Genomic DNA, 14,859 nt, shown 5'->3' with positions numbered 1-14,859 from the left:
GCAGTAGATAACAGTAGCACAATTTGAAATTTGTACCCTATATGGCCAGAAAAAATTAGCCATATGCGGGGAGGAAGCGTCAGTGAATCCTCGCTATGAGTCTGGCCGCGCCAGGCTAAGAAAAATGATCTGTACAGTAGTCTGTGTGTTTGACTAGAGTTTGACTGGATAGCTGAATTCCAATATCCAAGATCTCGGCCACTCACTCACTCACACTTGGGTCACTCCAGCATGGTCATGTTACGGTGAAATTGGTGACCGGCTGTAGACATCACATAATGTAATAAATCATTGCGGTTTGTTTATTAGCAGAGTTTTATCTAGCACTATTTAGGTCACGTATTTAAAGACCCCCATGAAAGTTATGTGAAGTCCACAAGATGGTCACATATTTCAGTATAGGTCACCAATTTCACCGTGGCATGCCATGCTGGAGTGAGCAAGTGTAAGTGGTAAGTGAGTGAGTGGCCGAGATTGTGGGTACTAAGACAACATGTATAGTCCATGAAGGAATTGACATCACAGCCACTTTGAAATATTAAAATATCTAACACATATTACACACATACCCCAGGAAAGTGTTTCTTGTGTTGTGTCCTAAACATCATTCAAATAAGATCTGGTTGCAAAAGGGGTGAAGTGGCCCTTTAATGGTGTTCATTGTTTCGCATAGCCTAAATGTTTTGCAGGCTTATACATATATTATTATCCAAACATTATGAAAGCAGAAAAACATTGCAAGGGGTGATCAATGACTACACATTAAATGGTATTTACACACACACAACACACACACACACACACACACACACACACACACACACACACACACACACACACACACACACACACACACACACACACACACACACACACACACACACACACACACTCTTACCAAAAACAAAGCAACATATTATGTATGTAAATAAAATCAATCAATCAATCAATCAATCAATCAATCAATCAATCAATCAATCAATCAATCAATCAATGGATACAGTCAGTACTAGGCACTAGGCAGGCAGGCTCTATCTCTGGTGACGCAAGGTTCAGCAGTCACATCATGTGGGTCCCGCCCACGCGTGTGTGACAGACGGCGACGGGGGCCAAGCAGGAGCCAATCCAACGCGAAGGCCCACCGGAAAGCTGTAACCACTGCCACAGGACGTTGCGTCAAATCTCAAACAACCGTCCTCCAGCTAGGCTGCTGACCATGACGAAAACCCCCAGCTAGGTTCTCTCTAGAAGCAGAAAAACAACAACACGTTTCATATTGTTACATTTTCATCAGTGCGCGGAGAAACTGGACTGCGTGTTGGACAGGTAAACTGACAGAATGGGCGCCGCGGCTCTTTGCTGCTGCCCTGGTGCAATCGGCTAGCAGCAGATGCTAGCTTAATTACCTGCTTTCTTTAAACGGGGATAACGTTAGCCATCGCAAACAAAAAAACAACATCACAATAATTTAATCGAAATGGTTTTCATGGGAGCTGCTTCTTTTTTTTATTTGTCAGACAAAATACGCCGTATATCTATCCAGAAATACTGCACAGTGGTGACAGTTGGAGGTGTGTGCCAAGCTGTCCTTTGTTTGGTTCAGTGGATGGATACTTAGTCTGCAGAGCAGCACAGTCTACCAATGACAGTAATGTTACTGTATTGACATCATAAAGCAGCAATTATTTACTGTTACAGTCGAGACTTGGATCATGTAACGTCACTAACGTGCCATCGTCAATTTCTGTTTTTACAACCAAAGTAATAAACATGTGCTAGTCATTGCAGTTTTCTTTGCTAGTCATTGCAGTTTAACACAAAATCATTGCATCCCATCTTGAATGCACACTGTGCCTCACTATATCGGAGTTGTCCCCGGCCAGCACCATAATACTGTGTAATACTTATGATGCAAGCTTAAATGTTATCCGATCAGAAGAGATAACTCATACAGGATAAACTAGAGACAGAGAATAGGCTACAGTTTTACGTTCCTTGAATCCAAGTACATCCAACATTTATGACTTGTGCGCTGGACTAGTAGTACCTCATACTAGTAATATTTTTTTTTATCAGTCTATTATACTTTAATCAGAAAGTTGAAGGAATCTTTGGTGTGCGCAACCATGGTCAAACAATGATTACAAGGATATTTACATGCTGCATTGGACATAGAAGACTCACATGAGTGAAAATGCACATTCCATGATATGTGACAGTAGTCTGTGACATGTGATATCAGACAAAGTTCTAATCTAGATTTTTGTTATTGCAAATCCTGCCAGCCTAACTGTTATGCCATGTTTTATCTTAAAACTTCTCCAGGCTTGTTGAAGATTCTCCTCGCCACTCATCATGGTGGAATATTACCAAATATTAGGTGTGCGGCGAGATGCAACTGGAGAAGACATAAAGAAAGCGTGAGTGGAGTATACTTCATTCTAGTGGTGGAGCTCCTACTGTCTGTTTTTTTCCCTTTTCTCAATTATCTCCAAATTTAGGGAGTAATTTATTTGTTTAGTTCTGTCAATGTCCCTGTTCTTGACCTTAGCTTAGTTGTATCATTTACATAACTCCTCCAACCGCCGCTAAAGTGGCAATGAAAGCATTATTGCCTTAATCTTAACATTTGGAGTTTTGATCTATGAACAAAGCAGTTTCACAAGAACAATGTTGATTTGCTGAAAAAAATATAGAATAGAGTGATCATCAGCAATAGCCTTCCTAAGTTTCTGTTTCCTTGTAGAGACCACAGTGAAATGTATAGCTGATTACATGTGTGCATGTCAAAAAAGTTTTTTCAGTGAATCTCTCACAAACATTGTTCTTAATATGTAGTAGTTTATAGGTGAACTATAGTGGCCAGTTTACAGTAACTTTATTCTTATCCCTACATAGAAAGATCAAACTATAATGCTGGTTTTATGACTTGGCAATTCTTGCTTTTACACAGAGGATGTACATTTTTGGCAGTGGCAGAAATGTGTATTATAGCCCTATCACTGTATATTTTGTATATATATTTTTGTATTATTGTCATTCTATTTTATTTTTGATTTCATTGTTTTAAATTATTTTCATGTATGTATGTAGTGCAATCTATGGGACAAGTTCCAAAAACATTTCGTTGCTTGTACCTGTGTAAGTCAGTGACAAATAAAAAAGTTGCTCGAGTGGCGACTCGAGTGGCGCACTGGTAAAGTGCCAGGCTGCCCACCACCGCGGAGGTTGTTGGTTCGAACCCACGATGGACGCTGGTGCATCCGGCTTTGTCCAGCGTCTTATCTACACAAACACAATTAGCCCATGTTCAGTGTAGGGAAGCCGGGCGGGAAGAGTGATAATTGTGCATAATCGTACGGGCTGGGGCAATAGCCTTCCTAAATTGTTGAGTATTGGGTGGGAGGAGTAGGACGAAGGCTACATCCTCCCGGTTGGGGCTCCTCATTGGTAGGTAAGTCAGTAGAGTAGGATGACAACACAGAAATGTGGGTTGGCACTAACTAACTAAATGGGTGAGAAAAAGTTGGTAAAAAGCAACAAAAGTGGAAAACGTGAAATAAAAAAACCCATCTTTGTCCCGTCTGCAACAGAAAGTTTCTGTTCATCACAAATTCTTATTATTTTGCCCCCAAATGCCTAGTCCTGTGCACTTTACACACCTTTCGCATGCGCATTACTGTATCCTTACTGTCCGTACAGTCATCTAATGTGGAATTAGAGTGACATCACATGATGGAACTTTAATGAAAAAATACTAAACAATACAAGAGAAGCAACAGTTAATCAAACTACTACTAATTTATATAGCGCTTTTCTTGGTACTAAAAGTTGGTAGAGATTATAAAAAACAATCAAATATTAAGATCCTTTAAAGCAATTAGTATTGTTTGTCATTGTCACACACCACAGTAGAATGTGTTATAAACCAACCAGTCAGAATCATGACAAATAAGCATTATTTCTAGTCACTGTGCTCTGAACCCTGGGGGCGTGTCCATCAGAGGCACTAAAATCACTCCCATTCATGGGAGAACAGAGAGAACATGCTGGTTTGCCCCTCCCCCACCCAGTGAAACTGACCGACTCACTGGGAAATGGCTCTGATGAATGTCAACCCATGATTTAGCCCTGCCCCAAAAACATCAACTGAAAAATGCATGTTTAGAGCATATGGTCATGGTGTTGTGTGTTATGAAATGTCTTATCGTACACAATCATTGTTTAGTTAACATTGACTGTATTCCTCAAACATTCTAGCCTGGAATCCAGACTGACTGTGTTCAGCGTTTCTTTTTTCTTTCTTCACTTCGCTTCTCAATCTGGGAAGCTTCCATGATTTCAGAAGGTGACCTGTTACGTAGGCACTTCATTGCTGATTGGATAGTGCTCCACGAATCACAGTAGGAAGGGAAGTGACTTGAATTTTACATTGGAAGGCTTTGGTCCCGCCATGCCTACAGACCATTACATCGGTAGGCTCCGGTCCCGGATGTCAAGTAGACATACTTGACATACTGCCGGGCTGTGTTGTCAGACTAGTATCACCATGTGCATTCAGCAATGCAACATACTGTAGCAATGTTTCAGAATAGCAAATAGTTTTGATGTCATTGGTAATACCATAAAAGGTTCTACCACACTCTTTAATTTGCATCATTATGGTTTTCTAAGGCTGCTGTTCTCCCCATACCCCATCCAGGTACAGAAAGCTGGCCCTGAAGTGGCATCCAGACAAAAATCCTGAGAACAAAGATGAAGCCGAGAAGAAGTTCAAGGAACTTTCTGAGGCTTATGAAGTCCTGTCAGACGGTCAGTAGTACAATTCTAGAAGGCAGACCCGGCTGCTATTCTAGAAGGCTGTGGCCAGTTTGTGCGCAACCCACCAGGAGAGTGTGTGTGTGTGTGTGTGTGTGTGTGTGTGTGTGTGTGTGTGTGTGTGTGTGTGTGTGTGTGTGTGTGTGTGTGTGTGTGTGTGTGTGTGTGTGTGTGTGTGTGTGTGTGTGTGTGTGTGTGTGTGTGTGTGTGTGTGTGTGTGTGTGTGTGTGTGTGTGTGTGTGTGTGTGTGTGTGTGTGTGTGTGTGTGTGTGTGTGTGTGTGTGTGTGTGTGTGTGTGTGTGTGTGTGTGTGTGTGTGTGTGTGTGTGTGTGTGTGTGTGTGTGTGTGTGTGTGTGTGTGTGTGTGTGTGTGTGTGTGTGTGTGTGTGTGTGTGTGTGTGTGTGTGTGTGTGTGTGTGTGTGAGTGAGTGAGTGAGTGTGAGAGAGTGATACAGAAAGATGTGTGGTTTCTCTTAAATATTCTGTAATAATTCTTCCTTCTACTGTGTCTGTACTTCTCCCTCAGCCAACAAGAGAAGCTTATATGACCGCTATGGCAAAGAAGGGCTGACGCAAAGCAATGAGGTAAAGTGACATCCCAACTCCTTCAAGCTATTGTCAGTGAAACCACTTTGTGACGAATTCTTTCCCGATCCTCGAGCACAAAACTGTGTCAAGGCTTGCCACTGTGGTAGTGGTCTGAGTGAGGATGCAGACACCCAACAGTTGGATTGGAACCAGCAATAAGTGGATGTTTGGTCCACATTTTCTTCCACATTTTCAACTGTGAAATGTTAATATTTCAGGAGGACATTACCACAACGGAGACCACTTCCACAACGGAGACCACCATTTCACATTCCGCAACCCAGAGGATGTATTCCGGGAGTTTTTCGGGGGCACAGACCCATTTGGTGCTGATTTCTTTGGTAAGTCTCTTTCCTTTTGAATTCCCCACACACACACACACACACACACACACACCCTCTGGGGAGAGGGTGGCTTTATTCACTTATTCATGACTGCCTTTTTGTGTGTGTTCTGGGTATGCAGCTCGTGCATGTGTGTGAAGTTGCAAAAGGAAAGAACAGCATGGCGTTGCAGATGTTTTATCACGACCATGCAGATGAATGTCTGCAGGGTGGGGGTCCACCTGAACATACAAACTGAGTGGATGAATGTCTGTAGGGTGGGGGTCCATCTGAACATACAGATGAATGTATGCAGGGTGGGGGTCCACCTGAACATACAGATGAATGTCTGCAGGGTGGGGGTCCATCTAAACATACAGATGAATGTCTGCAGGGTGGGGGTCCACCTGAACATACAGATGAATGTCTGCAGGGTGGGGGTCCATCTAAACATACAGATGAATGTCTGCAGGGTGGGGGTCCACCTGAACATACAGATGAATGTCTGTAGGGTGGGGGTCCACCTGAACATACAGATGAATGTCTGTAGGGTGGGGGACTGGGTCCACCTGAACATACAGACTGGGTGGATGTCCACCCAAGAGATCCACATGTCAGTCATTATTTATCCATGGGCAGTGTTGTCTGTAAAATGTGTTTGGCACGCGTATTCTTCCAGCACACTAGAATAGATGGACTATGAAAGCTCACTAAATTCCACAGGCACACTGCGGTATTGTCCGTCCGCATACTTGCCTGCTTTTTTCAACACTATGTAAGCACTGGTCTGTCTCCAAATCCCTGCTACTACACTAAACCTGACAGCAGACTACAGAAAGCTCTCAAAGGAGAAATGGTAGCCTTTGCTAAGGCGCAAAGTTTCCATAAGCCGGTATATTCCAGTAATTGGCCATTAAATATAAATAGTGTTCGCCAGTTTGAAAGTTTATATTTATTTATTTTAAGAATTATTTGGATATTAACTACACTAGCCTACAATATGTAGATTTATACCATTAAAATCATCATGTCGTCATGATCATTATAACATATTTTTGTGAGCATACATTGATTGGCAATGTATGTGTGGTTTCCCGACAGCCCCTCATGCGATTCACAATAAACACAGAAAAACACACACAGCCACACAAAAGCCTGGAGTTGCGCAGTGTCGTGACGGTGAAATGGACAGATCTCTTGTGACCAACATGAAACGGGGAGCAATAACAGATCTGTCATGTATTGATCACATTGCAGCAGTAGAGTAAGGACTAATGCCAAGCCATGATCTTCAGTTATACTCGTATGGCAGCTCAAAGTCGTACAATATGTAACAAAATTACATTCATCAATTTTTTTGCAATGAGCTAGTTGCTTCAGTCTGTAAAAGCCCCGACTTTGGAGCCTACAGTATGTGGATTTAAGAGTCAGAAGACAAGAAGGCACTCTAGGAGCAAAGTCATAGAACAACTTGGTCACACATTGCTGGCAAGTTACATTCTTGGAATCATGAAACAGTAAACATGACGGTAAACAGTTATTGACAGTTAATATGTAGGCTTCTTGGTTGGACTTGATTCAAAGTCAGAAACGTGCTCAACCTGCTTGGTTTATACTATGATATGGCGCACGCTTCTAGATCTGTTGTAGATACAGTAGCCTGCCCTATATCACTCCGTCCGTCCTGACTACTTTCTGTTCTTTTTGGCAAGCTACAGAGTCGATAAATTATTCTTTATAGGAAACTAATGCAGGAACAGTGCAGAGCATCTACGATGGTGGAAAGAAGCGCTGCTGCGCTACAGTATCAAGGTATAGGGGTTAGTTGGGTGGTGTACAAGCACATAGCCTGTCTGAAGGCATGCACTTGTTATTGTATTACATTATGATGACCCAGTGATGTTGAACCGTTTTCAATGTCTTTTTTTGTAACCATACAACATCCCCGCCTAAGCACTTATCATTCACAACCATCGCACTGATATATGGATTCACACACCTAACCCAGTTACTATGATTTAAATAAACTGTGGTTGTTGTACCCTATTTTGTTGTGACTTTTAAAGAGTTAACCTGTGCTCCCTCGTAACTCTTTCTCTGTCAATCTGTTAACCCTCCCATTACTCTCCAGGTGGTGATCTGTTTGGTGACGATCCGTTCTTTGGTGGGGGGCGACGGCACCACCACAGTCGGGTCAGTCGGAGTCGGACAGGCGGTCCTTTCTTTGGAGGCTTTGGTGGTTTCCCTCCCTTCGGTGCTGGCTTCTCTCCCTTTGACCCAGGTACAGAATAGAGCAATGTAAACCAAAAAGAACTGCTTTCCAGTGTCTGCATGTCCTGAAAAGTCTTAGCCTAAGCAATTGCATTATTTCTTTTATCAAGATATTTGGTGAAAATATTGCAATGTGACCTTTTTGCCAATAGCTCATTATTGTGATGTGGATGGTTCTTAACAATAAGAACGTTTCGGCCAAAAGCAAGGGTTAGCCGCTTCAAAAATAGAGCATGACTGCAGGTAGTGGCAGACATTGGCAAATGTAGCTCAGTATTTGTTGATTTTTGTTACGTCAGGACTTCGGTGCTCCTATATTCAATTTCTAAGTTCTCTGTGTGGAAAATGTTCCACTCTCGCAACCAAATGAGGTTTGGCCGTTAATTAACACAATGTACAATGGCCATTTAAAAAAAAAAATCAGGCCTCTTCCGTGGGGCCCCACTACAGCCAATAATATGCCTACTCTTTTTGGAACCTCCGCTCTTAGCGGCCGACCGTTGAGCTTTTAAGCTTCATAAGCTGCTCCTATGAGCTAGCCAAAGCCTCTCAGGACTGGGCTGCTTGTAGTGTACGCTATCCCCTGGTTAACTCTTTGTCAATGTTTTTTTGACAAAGATTGTCATGCAATGATTGCGATGCATTATGGATCTCCTATTTTGGGAAATCATAATAAAAAAACAACAACATTAAACTCTTTTCCCTGGAAAACACCATGTAGCCTCACAACACTAAGTCAAAACACTTGGTCCACCTTTTAATTTGCCCTTTCATCTGGTTTATTACTTGCTTCATTAATCTATTATAACGTGGGCTGTGCCCAAGGGTTGTGTAAAGGACTTACATCCGGTCCATTCCCTCTGTCCTCAGGCTTTGGTTCTTTCGGTCCTATGGGCTCCATGGGCCACATGGGTCACATGACCTCCATGGGCAGTCTGGGAGGAGGCTTCACCTCCTTCTCGTCCTCTTCCTTCGGGGGAGGTGGAGGCGGAGGCGGAGGTGGAGGTGGAGGGGGCATGGGGGGAAACTTCCGCTCCGTCTCCACTTCCACCAAGTTCATCAACGGCAGAAAGATCACCACAAAGAGGTACACCATTGCTGTTCATGACTGGCTATTAGGACCGCAGCTATCCATTCTTTTATTTTCTCTATCGATTACGTTTTCAATTAATCGAATCATCAAGAAGCACTTGTTTAAATTATTTTTTTAATTGAATAATCTTATCGCTAATTTCTATTAACTTTTTCTCTGCTTTCTATGATTATAATCGTAGCTAAAGGTACTAAAGGTGCCATCTACGTATAACCGTATACTCCATATATGAAAGCGGCGAACGTCAATTTACCTTTTAGCGTTGCTATGGAGAGTCTCCGTCCTCACCAGCTATGGCAATTTTAAATCCAGCTCCATTGAGCCTCCATTCTAACAGGATTTTCAAAGCTTTGAGCGCTGTCCTTGGTGATCAATGTGTTGAATGTGACGACCTGTAAATTCATTCAATTTTGTTTGACTGTCAGTGTTTTTATCGTTTCCTCAGATCGCTCTGAAAGTAATCCCAACGATATAGTTCACCTCTGTCATGGTTATAGTTGTGGTGTGGACCTTTACTGCTGACGGTGCATTAGGAATCATTCTTAAGATGTTATTTATTTAGTGTTTTAGCTTGGCTCATTCATCCCTGGTGGACCCTCTTGTAAACAAGTGTAATGCTTTATGGTGTCGTCCACTCACAGTTTTTGTATTGAGTTGTGCTTGAAATGTACTGTAATTCTGGAAACTGTTAATAAATACTTCAATCAATCAAAAATCAATCAATCAATGCTAGTGAATACATCCACCATGCCAGTTTGGCAGTAACCCACTGCTACTATGCACTACGAATTGTCAACTGCCCACTGAAAATTCATGTTCGGGGACAGCTGTAACGTATATACAGTACATCTTACCTTGCTCTGTGTTGAACTGAAGAGAGAGTGACACCTGGAAAACACCCTCTCTACATGTCACCATGAAACACTTTCAAATGATTCACAGTAATTAGGGGTGCATGATTATGAAATTATGACCGATATCCAATCTCCGGTTATTTGCAGGGTCATATCTGCCGATACCGATTCCGATATTATACCGATATAGGACCACAATGGAAACAAGCCTAGGGGCTTTGCCCAAAGCCTGTTTTCAAGTATTCAATCAATCAATAAATAGCCTATACTATTTTCCAAGTGTCACAACTGAATGAGATGAGTACACAAATTAAATGTAGAAAAATTTAAGTTTAATCATATTTGATTTGGCTTTTGTTAAAGACTAGAGGTACTAGACACTTTTGATTTATATTGAAGTCTTTGATGAATTTTTACATTTTCCATGTATTTATTTATTTTTCTGGTGAAAACCAGAATTATTTTGAGACTGATCCGATATCGATATGGCATTTTTATGGCCGATTCCGATTATGCTAACGATTTATATCGTGCATCCCTAACAGTAATGCTACTATACAGCCACCACCATAGCTACTAATGCTAAAATGAGGGGGGATAAGTATATATTTGCATGCCATCTATAACATCCCACACGGGATTCTGATTCATATTCTCTCAAGTGTGTTGCTGTCGGGCAGAAACCCCTTATCTCCATATTTGTTTCGTATATTAACGCCCTACTTCGTCACCCGCCCGCCAGCAACAATTTGTTCCTCTTCCATTCCTTCAGGATCGTGGAGAATGGACAGGAGCGTGTGGAGGTGGAGGAGGATGGACAGTTGCGGTCACTGACCATCAATGGTAAGGAACAGCTACTGCGTCTGGATAACAAGTAAAGAAAACGCCCTCTACCTCCCTTCCTCGCACAAGCAGCACAAACACACAAATTCGAGCTTGAAACAAACACAGAAAAGCAACAAGCAACGCTATAACAGTGCTACCATTATTTGGACGTACTTCCGGTGTTCCAAGAAAAAAAGAATAACTTTTATTTTCCTCGCCTCCTCTTCCCAGATTAGTGTTTGTTTCTACCTACCACAGGTCCGATGTGTTGATCTTAGATGGGGATTTTTTCTATGCATTTTGTTTAACGTATTTATGAATATGGAGCTGTCAGTATGTTTTGGCTCAGGGTGGTGTTGTCGTTTTAATAACTTGTGTTCGGGACCACAATGTTAATATGACCCATGTATAGGACAAGAGAAATCTTCCCTTCTTCATCATGTACTGTCTTCTGTATGCACTCCGCTCTCTGTTACTGTCTCTATCGTCCTCTTGTATTGATCTATCTATTATGCTTTCATTCCTGCTGGGCATATTGCCTTTTGACTGGTGTTTCATACAGTTGATACAACATGCATTCTGAAAATAAAAGCATGAAGTTTGCTTTTTCCCCATCTGGATATTGGAGTGTTGAACTGGATCAGAAATACACTAAACCCCTACTTTTGTTTGCTTTGACTAAACTTAGCCCTTACTCTTTATGGCTTATCTAACCTCGCCAAGTAACATTTCATTTTTGTATAAAAAAAATAAATAAAAAAAAAGACAAAAAAAAAAGGAAAAAAAGAAAAAAAATGAAAAATGCTGGTAGAATGTGATGTGTTTTTTATGTCCTAAAACAAGTGGTTTTTTTTCTCCCCTCCCCCCTTCATTTAATAAGCATGTATGACAATAATTGTGAGTCTTAATGTTATAGCTGCATAACAATGCACAAATTAATGATTCTATAAATTATATATGAATAAACAAGGAATTTTGTGTACTTTGTAAAACAATTTCAAACCAATAAATATGAGTTTCATCCTTTTTTGGGGATGTGTAAGTTTGGGGTGGCTTGTGCTGTTTTTTCCCCCAACAAATCAACTGTCATTACACGTGATTGTTTAAGAAAAGAGGCAGCTGGTCTGTCGGTATTTAGAGGTTGTAACCATTGCTGTTTCATCCAAATATATTACACAAATTAACTTGAATGTGAACGCACGGTTGATTTCGGATTGCTTTATTAATCTAGAGCCCTTCCCTTCTCTGTGTTTTGCAACTGATAAAAGAGCATGCATGAAGGCACACTGGCACTAACAAAATTGTTGATTGCCTATAATCAAGTTTCTGCATGATCTGCTCATCTTTCCATGCTCTGCATTTTAGCTTTTTATTCAAAACGCTAAAATATACCTTTTCAACAATGACACCAACAGAAGTACTGAAGACTGTTTGAGTTGAATATAGCAAATCCATGCACACCCTTAAAAATGAATTATAAAAAATAGATTTCAACCTTGCCATCACCTCTGAGGCAGTTGAGTACACTTAAAGATTTGAAATTTAGAATCACATTTGTTTTCACAACTGAAAAAAAAAACAATGTTGGGACTTTCACTGAAAATGGTTTCTTGCTGCATGGCTTTGCATTGCACAGAATGCACACTACATTCTCTCTTGTCACACCACATGGCCACAGTACAGTTTCTAGAAGCGTATCTACTGCTTATTTTTCCAGACAAACTCAATTCGTTTGGTCCTATGTGTCCAAAAACTAAAATCCTGATGAAAGCCTTATTTACTTGTATTTTTGCAAAGAAGCAGAGCAGTGGGTTGATGAGGTCATAAATCCAGTTTCCACTTATGTTAACCACGTGAACCCTAGCCTCGGAGACCACAGGCATTTACATGAACCCTGACGAACCTTTGGCGAAACTGGTCGATCTACAAGCTCAACGTGTCATGTTTGGTTATTTTCTGCGAAGATATTTGCGTTGAAGGGAAATACTTGCAGACTTGTATGGCTAGTATAACTTGTGTGGGGGAATGTGGTAAAGTGGTTTGTGTGGTTAAAACGAACCAGGCAGCTTTAATAGTCCCTGCCCATTATCACTGTCAATATGTGCCCTAAAGCATAATCGTATATTGCATATGGTGTTTGTTTCAAAACACCATAACCAAATACAAACTGATTTAGCTTTCTGAGTCATAACTTATATACAGTATATGCACTTTTCTTTTCTTTTTTAAGATTTGTTTTGGGGCTTTTTATTCCTTTATTGATAGGGAACAGTAATCAGACAGGAGAGGGATGGGGAGTGACACGCAGCAAAGGCCGTCGGGCTCGGGGGTCGAACCCGTGGCACGCCGTCCGGCTGGCTTGGCCGAGATGGTTGAGCTAACTGTCTGGGCCCAGTATATGCACTTTACCTACAATTGAATCCCTTAAGGACTAATTAAAAATTATAATGGGCCTCATTCACAAAGTGTTGCTATGAATTAGTATGCGCAGATTTTATATACTAAAGCGCGTACACGTTGTACATGTACATACGGTAGTCTGATTCTGCATTATTCTTTGTACATGATTTATTTTGCGCCAGGTACACTGAAACTGACGTCTGCTCTGGGGTTCTTGTATGTGCCACAAATCATGCGTAGCTTTTATTAGAATGCCTTTTTATTCATGCAAAAATCAATTACAATAGCGGTACACCCCAAATAAATAAAAAAAATACTGTTAAAGGATTTATTGCTTGGATGCATATGGGCTTATAGACATAACAAACTTTTGTTTATTATTCAGTTGGCACTGTTTTTGCCTACAAGTAGCGACGTCGTCTGGATGAAATCTGTGTCCATTCCCATTCCAATCGATGTAGGATAAGATATGCTTTCGCCTCAGTGATCAATATAAAAGCAAACCATAAAAATCTATTGAGTAGTGCGATAGCTAATATATCCTGGATTCTAGCATAATCCTTTTTTCTTTCTTCTTTACACCAGCAAAGGTGGACAAATCTTCAGTAGAATAGCCTTATATAATATCCTGCATTAGCCTATTATTTGTAAAACCTTGTAACCTTTTCTTCTCATTTACTCATGAGAGCAATATTTAATTCACATTCAGCTAATCCATAGCATGAGGGACTTATTTGCCAAATACATCTACAAGTTGCCAAGGCGTTGCTGCAAAGCGTTGTGAGCTCTCAGATCTGTTCTTTTGATGAGCATTGACCCATAGAGTTGATCTTGGAGTTGAGTTCTCAGCACGGTGAAGTTGGTTTCATGTTGGATATTTCCGGTTGCCTTTTGGTGCGTGGAACAATGAAAATGCGGCCCACCTGTGTTTCACTCAGATGTGCATCCAACAGAACACAAGGGGGAGGAGATGTGGGCAACCGAACTAGCTATCCCCGTCACTCCACCTGCACACATCCACGCAAGACACAAAGCACACATACCCACTGCAGCACATTGATTCACATTGATACACTCCACTTCAACACTGAAATGTACAGAAGAGAAGAGATGACAATCCCGAGTCTGTAGCCACTACACTAGCTGTGTCCGTCCGTGCCCTTCTCCAAGGACATTGGGGGATGTACTAAATGCACCATTTGGACATGCAAATTTCCGGCACATCCTGCCACTCCACGGCACATACACAATTTGCGAAAAACCAATATGTAAAAAACTTTCCTGCATTACTTTTCAGGCACTAGCATATTCATCTTCCTATCTTTTGTTAGCCAGCGTCACACACCGAAATTAGCACATCTACATGCTCATGGGATGCATTGTGAGCTTGCAGATCTGCCATTTTCAGAGAGCGACACTAGCGTGCAACTAAATCAGCTGCTTTGTCTGCCCATTGACTCCTGTTTCTTAGCACCTTTGTTGAAAAGTCAGTAGCCGATCTGAGAAATGTGGTTATATTCCACCAAAAGCTAGTGATGCTAGATAAAAGGATGAACCCCAATGTGCCCAATAGACCCAGCCTCATTTTTACATAAGCACTCTCCCTATGTTATGGCACAGGGAGGTCTGGTAGACCAGGTGGTTATTGGTAACTGTGAAGTTGTATTCCCTTCTCCCCCAGGCAAACC

The 14,859-nt window shown here is 41.4% G+C and overlaps 1 protein-coding gene across 1 annotated transcript; it reads left to right on the top strand.

The window, feature by feature from the left end:
- Window positions 1–1,050: 1,050 nt before the first annotated feature.
- On the top strand, window positions 1,051–11,813 carry LOC306943440 (dnaJ homolog subfamily B member 6-like). Its single transcript, XM_079529786.1, is given in 9 exon segments — window positions 1,051–1,326; window positions 2,326–2,420; window positions 4,703–4,812; window positions 5,344–5,404; window positions 5,406–5,407; window positions 5,624–5,746; window positions 7,860–8,009; window positions 8,870–9,086; window positions 10,719–11,813. Coding segments are annotated over 8 exon segments (834 nt in total). The 5' UTR covers window positions 1,051–1,326; window positions 2,326–2,355; the 3' UTR covers window positions 10,825–11,813.
- Window positions 11,814–14,859: the final 3,046 nt, after the last annotated feature.

The sequence above is a fragment of the Electrona antarctica genome (genome assembly GCF_951216825.1).
Source record: "Electrona antarctica genome assembly, chromosome: 19".
Lineage (NCBI taxonomy): Eukaryota > Metazoa > Chordata > Actinopteri > Myctophiformes > Myctophidae > Electrona > Electrona antarctica.
Note: the sequence above shows the minus strand (reverse complement) of the source record. Positions and strands in the feature narration are given on the sequence as shown.